At 36.7% G+C, this 15,026-nt stretch overlaps 1 protein-coding gene across 2 annotated transcripts in view; it reads right to left on the reverse strand.

The window, feature by feature from the left end:
* RELCH (RAB11 binding and LisH domain, coiled-coil and HEAT repeat containing) overlaps nucleotides 1-15,026 on the reverse strand; it is an 82,853-nt gene that overhangs the window by 48,507 nt on the left and 19,320 nt on the right. For both annotated transcript variants that reach the window (XM_071553521.1, XM_071553517.1), the window contains exons 3-9: nucleotides 8,957-9,028; nucleotides 8,793-8,848; nucleotides 8,563-8,676; nucleotides 6,334-6,537; nucleotides 6,159-6,250; nucleotides 4,877-5,185; nucleotides 146-221 (exon numbers count right to left, since the gene is read on the reverse strand). In XM_071553521.1, the coding sequence (XP_071409622.1) occupies nucleotides 146-221; nucleotides 4,877-5,185; nucleotides 6,159-6,250; nucleotides 6,334-6,537; nucleotides 8,563-8,676; nucleotides 8,793-8,848; nucleotides 8,957-9,028 (923 nt within the window). The remainder of the gene's footprint in view (nucleotides 1-145; nucleotides 222-4,876; nucleotides 5,186-6,158; nucleotides 6,251-6,333; nucleotides 6,538-8,562; nucleotides 8,677-8,792; nucleotides 8,849-8,956; nucleotides 9,029-15,026) is intronic.

The raw sequence follows: 15,026 nt of genomic DNA on the forward strand, positions 1-15,026 counted from the left end.
ATATCCTTATTTCTTAAGTTTCATGCACATAGATTCATCTCTCCATATATGCTTATGTCTTGTTTCAAAGCAATTATTCCTTGTTTAACTACTGCTGCCATGCAAAATAAAGGATACTATAGTTTATGTCAGCTGGGAAACATACCTCTGATCCCAAACGGCTGTCTGCTGACATCCGACAAAAAGACAGTAGTGCTTGATGGAAAGCTGGTGACAATTTCCTGAAACATCATCAAAAAAGAGAGTGGGGGAAAAAGCATAAATCAGAAAGGTGATGAAACAATTCCTTTCACTCTGATTTCATCAGCTAGGTAAAATGACACTCAGAAAACACGTTTCAAGTCAAGCATGCCACAAAAGTTTTTGCTTAAAATCATCTTTGACTTTTAGGGTGTTTAGTTTGTAGCAAGAAAAAAAACCTGATGTCCCAAATAATAAATTACTTTTTTAGTTTTGAAAAATGTAACATCTTTCAAACTGCTGCACAGACAAAAATAGGACTAAAGCATGAAGGAAGCTTTAGCAATACAAGAGGAAGTACACAATTATGCAGAAAGGAGGGTGTGGGCATAGAAATCACAAGAAACAGTATTTTTGCTATTTTTGCTTAATGCTCTGATTCCGCACATTGCATAAAAGCATTTGAGTAGCTAGTCAACTTACAAGCTTCAGCATTGAAGAGAGATTGCTTAACTGCCACTTTGGGATTGAAACTTTGGATTCAAATGAACACGCAGAACCTAAAAATTAACCTTAAATTGCTGTCCAAGCCCTAAGACAATGAGTATCTGTAGAAGAACTGCCTCATGGCCACACACAGCACCAGTCAATGCAGCCAAGCTACTCCAAGTCTTAAGTATACATATAAAACGCTGGTAGCAGTCTCAAAACATCTTTGTCCAAAGAGGACAATGTGGCAAAAATGTTCACAGAAAACTGCTACTGACTATTACATTATACAGGCAAGAAGCAGCAGCACCCTATTTTTCCTCATGAGAACTTCCTCTGCCTTATCTGAGGCCTGTACTTAGATGTTAATCTAACACTTCTTCATCCACTATATTTAAGTAGGAAAACCAACATTTGTCTTACAAAACATGCACAGAAAGGACCTTGCCCTGTATCATTATCTGCAGTTTGAATCCTCTAATGACACTGTATGAATTTAGGAAAGGAGGTACAATTCCTATTTCTTATGTAGAAACAGTTATAATTTTTGAACTCTTAAAAATGCACCTGAGTGCACTCCAAGACACATGCAAGTAAGTGTATTTTTGTCTAGTAGATGGAAACATAACAGCATTTACAGTAAATATACCATCATTCACCCTTTTCTAAACAAAAAAGCACGTTAAGAATCAAAGTTTCTACTAATAATTGTTTAACCTAATCCAGGAGGATAGAGATAAATACACCAATTTTCCTCTTCTCACTATTTAGAAAATCTGATAAAAAAGAATTTATATTTATTACATAAAATCAAATTTCTTTCTTGACAGTATGGGTTTTGAAAACACCTTATAAATTTTAATGAAGGAAGCATGCTTCAGTTCTATTCAGCTTGGTATTGTGCAAGGTTCACTTCAAAAAAGTTAGTCCTTATTCTCTAAAATATTCTTGACTGAAGGCTGTACCCAAGACTTTACAGTTGTTTTACACTTGGAGAACAGGAGCAGGCCTTGCAAAGCCACAGCTTAGCATTGAGAGCAATAAGGCCTTGGCCCAGACTGTCCTTCACAGAATGTGAGATCCTTCCTCACTTGGAATCCTAATTAAAATCCTACATAAGGGCAAAGTTCCATCCACACTTTGCAGAGACTGAAAACTAAGTATGACAATATGTCACTGAATTTCCTTGTGGGTTAAATAACAGCAAGCTCTCAGCAGTGTGGATCCTGTTACAGTTGCTGGCTATACTTGGAGCCAAGGAAGCTGCTTCTTGATGAAGTCTAGGAAAATCCTAGGTGGTTATGCTGGACAGGAACAATCCAGGCCTCTTGCACACAAAGTCAGCGTTAAGTCTCTTCAAGGGCTAACAGATGCCAGTAGTGAAGATGTTCAAATATAGGCAAGTACAATGATACGGTGGTCCCGTGGTGTAATGGTGAGCACTCCGGACTCTGGATCACAAGGTCATGGGTTCGAGTCTCAGTGGAGACTGTACCGGGCAGTTCAATGCCTCCCTGCCATCTGATCCTGTCAGATCTCGGATGCCCAGCAGGGTCAGCCCCGGTTAGTACCGGGTGCTGTAGACAGTCCTGAGGACTTCACTGTCACTGTCCAAGCTCGCTCGGCTGTGGCAGATAGACCTCAGGACTCAGATGGTGGGGTCAGTTCTGCACACGCTGTGCCTCACCTGAAAAATCCACTGCGCAGGCTCGAAGGCCACACCCCCAAGTGGGGAGAGCCCTTCCCAAATCTTCGTTCGCAAAGTTTGGCCATACATACATACAATGATACAAAACCCAGGCCCTACTATTCTGTTCCATATAATTTGGACAAAAGAGCGAATTTCCTCAAGAAAACAGGACAGCTACATACAGAAAACAGCTTGCATTTGGTGCAAATTACCGAACACCTTAAATTAGTTGAATAAATACATGTGGTGCAGTCTATTTAAACTGTTGCTATTGCTTTCTCCTGCAATCTGTTAGATGAGGCATTTTTTCCAGGGTTGGCCATATCCTCATTTGCCGTCATGCAGCACAGCTACTCTGAATGCAGTCATAGAAAGCAGGCTCACTTGGACTTCTATCCTCTCTTCCCATCTGGGCAAAATTTATGCCAAGAATCCACTCTCGAGATACAGTAATAACAATCTTGCCTTTTAGGATAGAGTCTTAGTTGTAATTCCTCTTAATACATTCTGAATAAATTGTAGTAATTGTCTTCAACAAATAAGCACTCTGGACTGAAATCAATAAATATCCAGCATTTCTATTGTGCTGCTTCTCCCACAGATCTCAAAATATTTAACAAATTATTTTTTAGTGAAAAAAATTACTGTATTGTTACAAACCTAGTGCATAATCCAGGAAGAAAATTTAGTACTAGATACTGTTCCATAAAACATTGTATCAAATATGATTTCCTTTGACCCTTCGTTGACATATTAAGCCCAAAGCAGAGTACAAAAATAGCTACATATTACACATGCATTACTTACTTTTGCAGTGAGAGGGCTTCTGAAGCTAACTCAATGGGGATTCATGGCTTCATTGAACTACTTTTCAAATAAATCCATGTGCTATTATATTTAGAACAGCTGCGAGCAGCAAAACAAATGCTGTTCTTCTAGATTCTACTGTCATAAATCCCATTGGAAATACAGTTCCTTCTTCACTCAGTGATTTAATTCTTTTTTGATACACATCCTTGCTATCCCCACACCATCATTCTAATATTCATGCACTTAATGTCACCCAGCATTAATCATTAATCTGAGCAAACAAACTTTCAAACAAGTCACAAATGAAAGCAGGCAGACAACTATTTAGCAATCAATGTACAACAGCTCTACGTTTTCATTATTACATAGTCTAGATATTCAGCTAGGATATGAAAGAAATTTAAAAATTAAAAAAGCCTCTAGAAAGCTTACATGAAACCACTGACCATTCTCCAGAAAAATCTGTTTTACTTTCCTGTTGAACACTTGTATATTCAACTAACAGACAAGAAATTTGTCATGAGACTTTAAAGTACCGTATTCAGAAATCTTTCCTCTCATCCAATATCCAAGATATCCCTGAAAAAGTGTCCCCAAGCCTCAAAGTCAGTGCAAGAAGTTCAGAAAATCCAGAGAAAGCAGGATACTTAGGGGTTACAACAAAAGATAATTACTTAGCAAGGATAGCAACTCTTTTTTTTTAATTATTCTTTTTCTTCCCCCCCCACAGGCTTGCACTTATTTTTCATCTGCACAGGATGTCACAGAGATTTCTATTGGCTATTTTCAAATGGAAGATAATTCTAGAAACATATAACAGTATCAACACTAGCAAAACAACGCTAAGTGAACTGACCAAATACAAAGCAGGATAGCTGCCTACTTCCCTAGGAACAGCAACAGTAAGATCATAAGGTGATTGACTTGCACTTCTTTGTTCACAATGGAAATAACAGAAGTTGTACATACCCTCATTAAGTTTGTAGTCCATGTTACTTCTGATGTCAACACTGTGGTTTATCTACCACTTAATGAACAAGTAGCTTCCTCTTTTCCTCATAAAAAGACTTGTACAGATTGGAGAGGCTTTCTCAAGAGCACTCAGACACACAAACTCAAGTCTCCAGGAAATAACACAACATGAATACCTTATTTTAATTAAAAGAATCACAGCTGCCCAGTGAAGACTTGCCTCAAAATCAAAACTCAAAGAAGTAAAATGCTACCCGATATTCTTCTTGCTAATTAAAAAATGAATAAATAAAAATAGTGCTGCTCTCTTAGATACTCTAATGGAGTTATACACATCTACATAGGAACAACAAAAGATTTTTTCAACAGCTTTTTGAGCAGAAGACAACTATGAAATTAAAACTCAAAACAGAATCTTGTCTTCCCATTCACTGTATTTGTTTTACCTATTTTTTGTTGCAACAAACACGAATAATTTTAGAAACAAGTAGAAGGCAAAAAGAAACACTGAAACTTCATACTCAGACTGTAGGTTTGTTGTTGTACTCCCTCCTAAAAAGATTAGGAACAATATAAAAGTATCAGCATTGTACCCTAAGAGCATGGTCAGTCTTTTACTTGCATTCAAAGCAAAAAAGATCTATTCATTTGGCTTAATTTTACTTCTAGAAAAATATCTACTCTCTATACAATAATTTTTAATTACAGCATGCCAGTTTATAACTTATCACTAACCTATTAGGTTTATCAAAGTGGACTGCAGCTTTAGATGACTGAGCATGTGAGGACAGTTTCTCTGTCTCTTTATAGGGCACAGAATTTAGCATATCATCTTTGGAAGTCCTTGAATCCACTTCAGCTGATAAAGCGAGGCTTGTTTCCTCAGTGTTTCCATGTTTATTGTCATTCTCAGACCTCTTGATATCCAAGTACTGTCTATTGTCCTCTGAGACTGAGAGAGGCACTTGTTTTAAAGCAGGATGGGGAGTTACACCATAAACTGTTGACACAGCGAAGTTTTCATTCTTGAGAAAATCTATTTCACTGAGAAAGGAAAAGCAAAGAATGAAATATTTCTGTAGCTTTCATGAGAACGCTGTTCAAATCACAAGACTAAAGCACAGAAATAAGCTCAATATACTCAAGAGTTCCCTCTTCAACTTCAGTATATTTAAATATTCCTTTAATAGAGGTAATTTGTATCACACAAGTTGTTCACATAAGCACTAGCTTCACTGAGTTCTTTCGTCAATAATTAGTACCAGGAAAAACATTGCACTTGGTATGAATCAGTGAAACAAGCGGGAAACAACATTGTTACCTGCTTCTGGCTCAAATCCCAGCACTGAGATACAAATTGTCACAAGAGAGAACTCTGGGATGCAAAACTTCAAATACTATAGTGGTCAATCAGTATGTACTATCCTACCTGGCTTTGAAAAGGTAACCATGTAGGTCAACAAAGCCACTTAAAAATGATGGACTTTCCCATATGCTGCATTAGTACACCTCTTCAGAGGAATGTTACGGCTCATAGTACCTTTTGTTTTGATCAAACTTTTAAAGTATCCTTCCCCCCCCCACCTTGTTATTAAAGATACTGCCATTTCTACTAGTCTTGCTCTTTAGAAAGAAAAACTGTGTTGACATCAGTTGTTAAAACAAGCATCTTTCTAACAGCTGTAGACACCACAGTACTACGGAATAACATAAAGATAACAGAAAAGAAAACCTACATAAAAAAGGAGAACTAATTATGTTTTCAAAGAAATAAAGAAGTTACATTGAAAGAACAAAAGTAATTACAAAATTAAATTATAGGCAATAATAGGGAAACAGACAGTTTGAATTGTTTTTTAAATTAAATACTATGTATTAAAAAGGAAAGACTGCCATGCCTTGAAGAATTTCTAACAATCTGATATAAGTAAGTTATATGTTTTCGTATATGTGCCAGAAAAACATTGAGAAGTTATCCAACATTTATCAGCAGTTGAGTAGATTGATAAGTACATACCTCTCAAGTCTTTGGATTTGTTCCATCAAAGACCATTTCTCACTGTTTAACACACTAATTTGATCTTCTAATTTTTGCACTATTAAACATTGCTAAATAGAAGATAGAAAAAAATTGTTTAGTACAATAAAGTAGTACTGCAAACAGATGTAAAATTTCTTCTGTACAGTCTTACTTCTATTGACTGTGGTGTTGTTTCAAATACAGGGACGGTCCCAAGTATAGGAGTATCAGCCTCTAACTCATCATCTTCTACACCAACTGATGCATCTACCACATCTCTTGCAGTAAAGTGATGGTTTCCAAAGTCACGATAGAGTTGTAACAGGTCAGGAGGTTTGGGAATGTTCAATCCTACATCATCCCAAAGTTCAAAATCCTTCAAAGGAATAAAAAATAATACAGCATACAATATACTTAATTTTAATTTGCTTCTCTTCCTTATTTGACCACAGGTCATACAACAGCAAAATAATTGCATCAAGACTACATTGTAGTAAAGCACATGAAAGCTTAAAACAGATAGCAAGAAACAATAGCACAAAGGATCCACTTCATGAACCAAAGCAGTTTCATCCTAAAGGCAGCTCTAGGTAACACACTAAAGATAAGACCTTTCAAAACTACACAGATTACAATTTATCTTTTTTCTAGGACAAGAACACTTTCTACAATCAGAAATAACATTTCTCAGGTTTTAGCAGAAGTCAGTGCAGTTGACAGAAGGCTTTCCCCTGATGGAGGTATTGATTTTGTTCCCATTCCAGTCACAAGTACAGGTGTGATTTCTAGGAGGCAGACAGTTACAGTACTACAGAATTATTTAGGTTGGAAAAGACTTCTGAGATCATCAAGTCCAACCTTTGACTGATCAACACCTTGTCAACTAGACTGGGGCACTGAGTGCTCAGTTGTTTCTTGAACACCTTCAGGGATGGTGACCCCACTACATCCCTGGGCAGCCTATTACAATGTTTAACAATCCTTTCCATGAAGAAATGCCTCCTGATGTCCAAAATAGCTCAAACAGCTCTGTAAAGGACTGATAGAGGGTGCGTATTCTCAGTGAAATTTGGACATAACTGTATTAAGTGTGTAGAGGTGCAAACAACACAAGGCCCTCCCATCTCAAACCACCATTCTATGTCCTTCCTTTTTTCACTGACTATGACAAGATTATTCCTGTCTGTATATATAAATAAGCAAGTGCACTGTTACACAGGAATTGTTATGATCTCTTCAATGACCTTAAATCTAAGTTTTTTTTCAAGCTTTTTACGTACTGTTCACAATTTCGTTTTTTTTTTTCATAGTCTGGTTACATATATCTGAAAAAAGATCATTTTCTTAAGGAATTATGGGAGTAATGTGGAAAAAAATGCACTTCTATATGTTAATCACAGCGTATTTATATTTACCTTTTAGAATTATGAATTCTGCTTTTTTTTGCTAATTGTTTCACAGCATACAACATTTACAGTTGAGAACACAAAGAGTAAGGATAAATTATTCATCTTTTCTCTTTTTGGGGATGTATTCTCACAAGTATTTGTATGAAATCTAGCACTGTTCAACTCAAAACTAAAGTGAAGGTGGGTAATTCAGAAATTTCATTAAATAACCTATTTGCTTTAACGATTAGGACATGAAATGCAAGGAAAAATAGAGGGGAACCAATTACAGGTAGAACTGGATGAAATTCAGTATTTAATTTCTCTGGAAATATTCCAGTTTTGTGATGAATATATATATTGGGTGTTGACATTACTGAGTGTTTTGTTTACTCATTAACAGCCAGCATGCAATTAGAACCTTTCAAACATTTGAAGATATTTTTCCCATCAAATGCAGGTCAATCGAGACATAAAACTGATCATCTTAGCTATATTTGGAAAGACTTAAGATAACACCTTATGACTGAGAGCTTCTTCAAAACTGTATTCCATGCCATGGGGTCATTAAGTATACTCATATATATGCCCAGGAGATGACAACCAATGAGTAAACTGCAAATCCTGAACAAATCAACTGAGTATGATTTAAGGAAAATATTATGTTAAAGATCCAGATTCTTGAATCTGTCACATTAGAATTCAAGAAGGTATAAATGTACCTATAACTCACAGTACTTCACTTCTTGTTTTGCGTTGTTTAAAGAACATAAGCACTGTCTGCTTCCTACAATTTTTTGGAAAACATTCCTCAAACTGCTGTTTTTAAACCATGCTTTATATATATGAAAATACTAACTAGCATATTTAACTTTTCATCATATATATATATGAATGAATGAAGTGAAATACAGGCTTAGGAGAAGTAATTTTAATTTAGTTTTCTGACAAGATCAGAATATGGAAAGCAGGCATGTAAAAAAAGCCAAAAAGCAACCACAAGTAAACTTTACCTGATCATGATTTTCATCTGAAAACGTTATTGATGTAAGCTTGTAACTATTCTTCAACAAAAATTCATTAACTAAGAAGTTTAGAGCTCTTTTCTCAAGAGGTCTGATTGGCTCCTGAAAAAAAAAAACAACAAAACAATACACTACATCTTTGGTTCATCTTTATTCCAACTATGAAAGCATACCCGTCATAAAGTCCACGCAAAGCTCCGTTATCACCAGCCACCTACCTGAATTTCAGGACTTGATTTATAATTTTTTCGTTCCTGCAAAGGAACTTCATTTTCTGGGGAGGAAAAAAAAGTAACTAAATTTTACTCTCTCACAAAGGATGAACTCAGTTACTTCTACATTATTCAAAGTAGAGACTTAAGAAAAGGTTTTTGTACACCACCTGCAGCCTGAGTCAGGTTGGCTCGAAGGGCCTGTATGGTCTCCTTGGCTTTCCGCAGTTCAAACTCCAGGACTGGACAGGAATTTGGATTAAACACACACAGGCATCCAACCAAGGCAAGGGAAACAAAAATAAAATATAAAAAGCAAGGATGGGTGTGGAAAAAAATATACTGTTTATATTAAACAGAAAGCATGCAATCTTTATGGAACTTATGAACACATGCAGCAGAGTTGGTCTGCAAGCAAACTGGTGAATATTTTCCATAGTTTCATTGGCCTTAAGTTAGCTAATCAAAATTTCAAGCTGTCTGACAAGGACTCGCTGTAGGGTTTTGGGATAATACTTGGAAGCTGGTATTGTCGAATGTTTTGATTTCTTGAGGCAAAGGGAGTATGTGGGCAATCAGAGCACAGATCTAAATGAAGCAAATAGGTTCTATCAGCAGAGGAAGCTGTCCCCACCTAACAAAGTTTAAACCATGGAGCCAATGTACTGTCCCATTGAGACTACAGACATTATATTTGAAAATAAAAATATACCACCAAAATTTTAATATAGAGGAGATTTTGAAACAGATTTTATTTTACCATAGAAAGTAATCTCATTTTAAATCTCTATTTAAAAATAAGGGAGTGTTAGGAATACCCTAGAGCTGATTAGGATTTTGCATTAGGTTGAATACATTGAAGAGATATACAAGATCAAAAAAAAAGGCAGAAAATGCAGTACTTATAAAAAAAGCTTGAAACACAAAAAGCCTTTGCTCCATTATTCAAGCTTACACTGATTCTAGACTCTTCAACACTTTCCAAGATCTAGAATCAGCTTTAGATTCAAAAATGTTTAATTCTAGATGCTTGTTACCACCTACTTTTCCTCTCCACTTCCCTGCTCACTGTTATTTATTTCTCATTTTCCAATGTTTCTTTCAAAAAGGCCCAGTGATGCTTTGTTTGCATGGGGATTTCATGTGTTTTGATGTTGAGGTCATGTATATGGCAGCTTCAAGGTCTAGAATTTTGCAAAACACAGAACAAATGCTCTTTTTATAGCCATTTAAATTGAGACTATCTAAGGGAATCTATGCAAGGAATTATCAGATAAAAACATGCATTTCATTAATTCTCAGATCAATCTAATCACATTTAAAATACACAGAAAGAAGGACTTTTATACTTAACTAGAAGAGAAGAGCACAGAACAGGTACCATACTGAACTGTTACATAACCTATTTAGTAATGTCTACTTTATTCTCAGGCAAAACTAAAAATGTTGCAGCTGCTTTTAATTAGAAAATATCAATGACACATTTAATCCCTGCCTAGAAACAATTTAATATGGATTTTTGAAATATTTACACAAGGGACAATGCATGGCAGAAACAAAGCATTTGCTCTTGCTTGTAAGAAATGCTACTGAAGGCTGTAAATAAAACTGTTTCCTCTTTTGAGCATCTGATACTAAGACTCTTGATAATTAGCACGGAAAAAAGATTCACTCAGTTTGCATTTATCCATAAAAACTGAAGGCATAACTACAGTACACCACATTTGCTTCATGAAAGTAACTTGTTTGATGCACAGAATTTTACTGCAGCAATACAAAAGCACAACTGAGAATACAATGAATATGTAAAATCTCTCTAGTATTCAGCAATGCTGATCTGCAAATACTTCTGTGCAACAAAGTTATAAAATGCTCTCATATAAAGTACCTAATTTTAGCACTTCCTTGCATTTCAGTTACTTAGTTACAATTCTAAGTTGTAACGTACTAATTTGTTAGTTTTTGAAAATTGTAAAGAACGCAAATTAAGTAATTTTTCTGATGGAATTGACTATGTGTTAATATTTTACTCTTGTAAAATATTTTCAAAGACCAGAAAAGTTGCAGATCAGGAGTGCCCTGCAGTAGAATGATATAAATAATAAAAAAGAAAGTTAGAAAAACAACACAAACTATAAAAACTTAGGAATCCCATTCAGGAAAATAGGAGTAATACATGTCTGAAGGCATAGAAAGCCAAAAAACTCATGTCAGACAAACCCGTGTCAGACGGCAAGAATTAATTTTTAGTGAACTGTGATGATGCTGAAAATTCTTAGAAGCCATTAGGACTTTACCCATTCATAATTACAAATAATTACTCTGCTGCATGTTTCTCTGTTACACAGTGCAAGATTCTGTCACTTCGCAGCCACATAATTCTATTACAACACACAGCATTGTTACAGTTGTACCTCATCTAGTCTTACTAATGCCACCATTATAATTGCCACCATACAAACCTTGATGATTTCAACTCAATTACAAATTTAGCTTTATTTGAAGCAGTTTGTTTGTACTTTTGTTTTATAAGCATAAAGAGCTACAAAAGTATTTCAATCAAATGTTAAATTATGATTTAAAGTTCTTGATTTTAAAAGTTACACTGAAATGTGATCTTCTCCCAAAAACCTGCAATGATTTTTAACTCAACACATGCACTAATGAAATCAACACTGGAAACCCCTTAAATAAAAAGGCAACTTCTAATCCCTTTCTTTGTAACCATTATCAAGTACTGACTTTCAAGGCAGTGACCTGATGTCTCTCTCTCTCCTTTTACAAAACTGAAGTACCTTCAAAAGCATTGATACACAGAGTTAACGTTGAACTTCATGTTCAAGTGAACTGATAACACTTGGTGAAGGAGCTGACACTCCTTAAGCATGATGCACAGAAGTTTTACTGCAGACACCAAACCACTACTCCTCTACAACAGGAAAGCAGAGAACAGAAATTTAGAGCTTTGATGTTGGTTAATCTTCCTAAAAGGAAAGGGTATATGGTTTGCCTTACAGGAGACAAATTTCAATGGCTCTCCTTGGTTCTTGTTTATAAAAAGAACTCTGTTAAAGGTTCAAACAAAGGAAGGTGGTGGTGGGAGGAGCCCTTCAGAGAATCTTTCTCACCCTACCAACACAAAGGTTTTGAGAAGGTTGTTGAAGTGACAGGACTGAGAACAAAGGAGTGGTTAACGACCCTAGATTCCAAATTAATGGGGGGCAGAGGTGAGAAACAGACTCCCAGCACCTGGGAGGGGGAGAAGTTTTTTTCCTGGGTGCTGGGTTCACTTTGTTTTTGGGCAGCTGCTGGGAAAGAGACACTGTTTGCTGAGCTGGTGAGAGCTCCTTCTGACTCTGCTCTTCGCCTTTCCCCTCTATCTCTGGACACCCTGAGCTTGAGGTGGGGAGGGGAGATGAGGAGATGGGGAGGGGAGATAGATGGGGAGATAGATAGATGGGGAGATAGATGGGGAGATTAGATAGATAGATAGTGAGATAGATAGATAGTGAGATAGATGGGGAGATGATAGATAGATAGATAGATAGATAGATAGATAGATAGATGGGGAGATGATAGATAGATAGATAGATAGATAGATAGATAGATGGGGAGATGATAGATAGATAGATAGATAGATAGATAGATAGATAGATAGATAGATAGATAGGGAGATGATAGATAGATAGATGGGGAGATGATAGATAGATAGATAGATGGGGAGATGATAGATAGATAGATAGATAGATAGATAGATAGATAGATAGATAGATAGATAGATAGGAGATGATAGATAGATAGATAGATAGATAGATAGATAGATAGGGAGATGATAGATAGATAGATAGATAGATAGATAGATAGATAGATAGGGAGATGATTGATAGATAGATAGATAGATGGGGAGATGATAGATAGATAGATAGATAGATAGATAGATAGATAGGGAGATGATAGATAGATAGATAGATAGATAGATAGATAGATAGATAGATAGGGAGATGATTGATAGATAGATAGATGGGGAGATGGGAGATAGATAGATGGGGAGATAGATAGATGGGGAGATAGATAGATAGATAGATGGGGAGATAGATAGATAGATAGATGGGGAGATAGATAGATAGATAGATAGATAGATAGATAGACAGATGGGGAGATAGATGGAGAGATGGGGAGATAGATGGAGAGATGGGGAGATAGATGGAGAGATGGGGAGATAGATGGAGAGATGGGGAGATAGATGGAGAGATGGGGAGATAGATGGAGAGATGGGGAGATAGATGGAGAGATGGGGAGATAGATGGAGAGATGGGGAGATAGATGGAGAGATGGGGAGATAGATGGAGAGATGGGGAGATAGATGGAGAGATGGGGAGAGAGATGGGGAGATAGATGGGGGGAGAGATGGGGAGATAGATGGGGAGAGAGATGGGGAGATAGATGGGGAGATAGATGGGGAGATAGATGGGGAGATAGATGGGGAGATAGATGGGGAGATAGATGGGGAGATAGATGGGGAGATAGATGGGGAGATAGATGGGGAGATAGATGGGGAGATAGATGGGGAGATAGATGGGGAGATAGATGGGGAGATAGATGGGGAGATAGATGGAGAGATGGGGAGATAGATGGAGAGATGGGGAGATAGATGGAGAGATGGGGAGATAGATGGAGAGATGGGGAGATAGATAGGGAGATAGATGGAGAGATGGGGAGATAGATGGAGAGATGGGGAGATAGATGGAGAGATAGATGGATAGATGGAGAGATAGATGGATAGATGGGGAGATAGATGGAGAGATGGGGAGATAGATGGAGAGATGGGGAGATAGATGGAGAGATGGGGAGATAGATGGAGAGATGGGGAGATAGATGGAGAGATGGGGAGATAGATAGATGGGGAGGGGGGTCACAGCTGCTTCTGGACACACTGCAGACCTTTTCCCTGGGGACCGACTTTGACTGCAAGGAGATTTCTGGGAATTACCACCACTCCTCAACTCCCAGCTTTTCTTTCTTTTGAACAAAGGACAAGGAGAGAGAGTCTGCTCTTCCCCCATGCAAAAGGGAAATGAAACTTGACTATGAGAATTAATTTTATTATCATTAAAAACACATGTTGTGTTTTTAAAATTATCACTCTCAGAACAGTACGTGTCAAAGACAGATTGGCAATAATACAGATTCTGCATTACGGAAAGTAGGGGTTGTAGATCATAACAATGCTTGTGTACACAGTCAGTTTAAGATGTGGCAGAAGATTCAGTTCCTTAGACTGAATGTCTGATGACCTATTTAAGTCAAATGCTGTGAGTTTTTGATTTCAAGTTAGGTCTACTCTTATTCCACAGGAAGGGAACAGGTTTCCAATTCCCTTGTTGCTTTATGAAAATGTATATTTGGAGGAGATTTATTAACCCTTATAAATCTTTCAATACTGAGTTTATCATGCCACCAGCTTTTTCAAGTACTTAATACATGAGCTCAGATTCAAGACTTATCAGTCTTAGAGAACAAGTTGTTTCCATCTAGCAAATTGAAAGCTGTAAGGATGGAAGCATTTTTTAAACTCTTAGTGGATTACAAATGTATTATCCAAATTGTTACATAGCTCTCATTTTCATTAAGATCTGGTAGATAATTAAAAAAATGGATATTTTCTAAATTGCAGTTAGTTTCATCAGGTTTATGCACATCCACAACTTTCATCTTTTTAGTCGAGCTGGTAATATTATACAAGAGACTCACTTAGCTTCCTTGGATCAGACTTTCCAAAAGAAAAAAATCACACCAACTCTTTAAAACGTGTTTACTTGTATGCCAAATTTTGATCCTAACACCAGATGGAATGAACTGGGCTAACAGTTCTGAAATACTGAAATCAATTTCAAACAAGAGTTGATAGAGTTATTTCCAGAAATTTCTGGATTGGCAAAATAAAAAAAAGCAGCTAAGTATAACACTATCCATATTGGGAAAATGGAAAAGGGAAGCTTTGGATGGCATTTATACCTGTTATTTTGTCTGGGTCTTTCTAATGCTGCCATGACATGAAAGTATTTATAAACTGGATATAATTTCAGTTTTAAAGTCCTTCTGACTCAGAACTACTTTACCAGTTTCATTTAGTGATTGATATGCATTTGTCTGGATAGACTTGAGAGATGGGCTGATTCTAATGTGAAAATGTTCAATAAGGCCAAGTGCCGGGTCCTGCACTTTGGCCACAACAACCCC

The sequence above is a fragment of the Pithys albifrons genome, chromosome 4 (genome assembly GCF_047495875.1).
Source record: "Pithys albifrons albifrons isolate INPA30051 chromosome 4, PitAlb_v1, whole genome shotgun sequence".
Classification (NCBI taxonomy): Eukaryota; Metazoa; Chordata; class Aves; order Passeriformes; family Thamnophilidae; genus Pithys; species Pithys albifrons.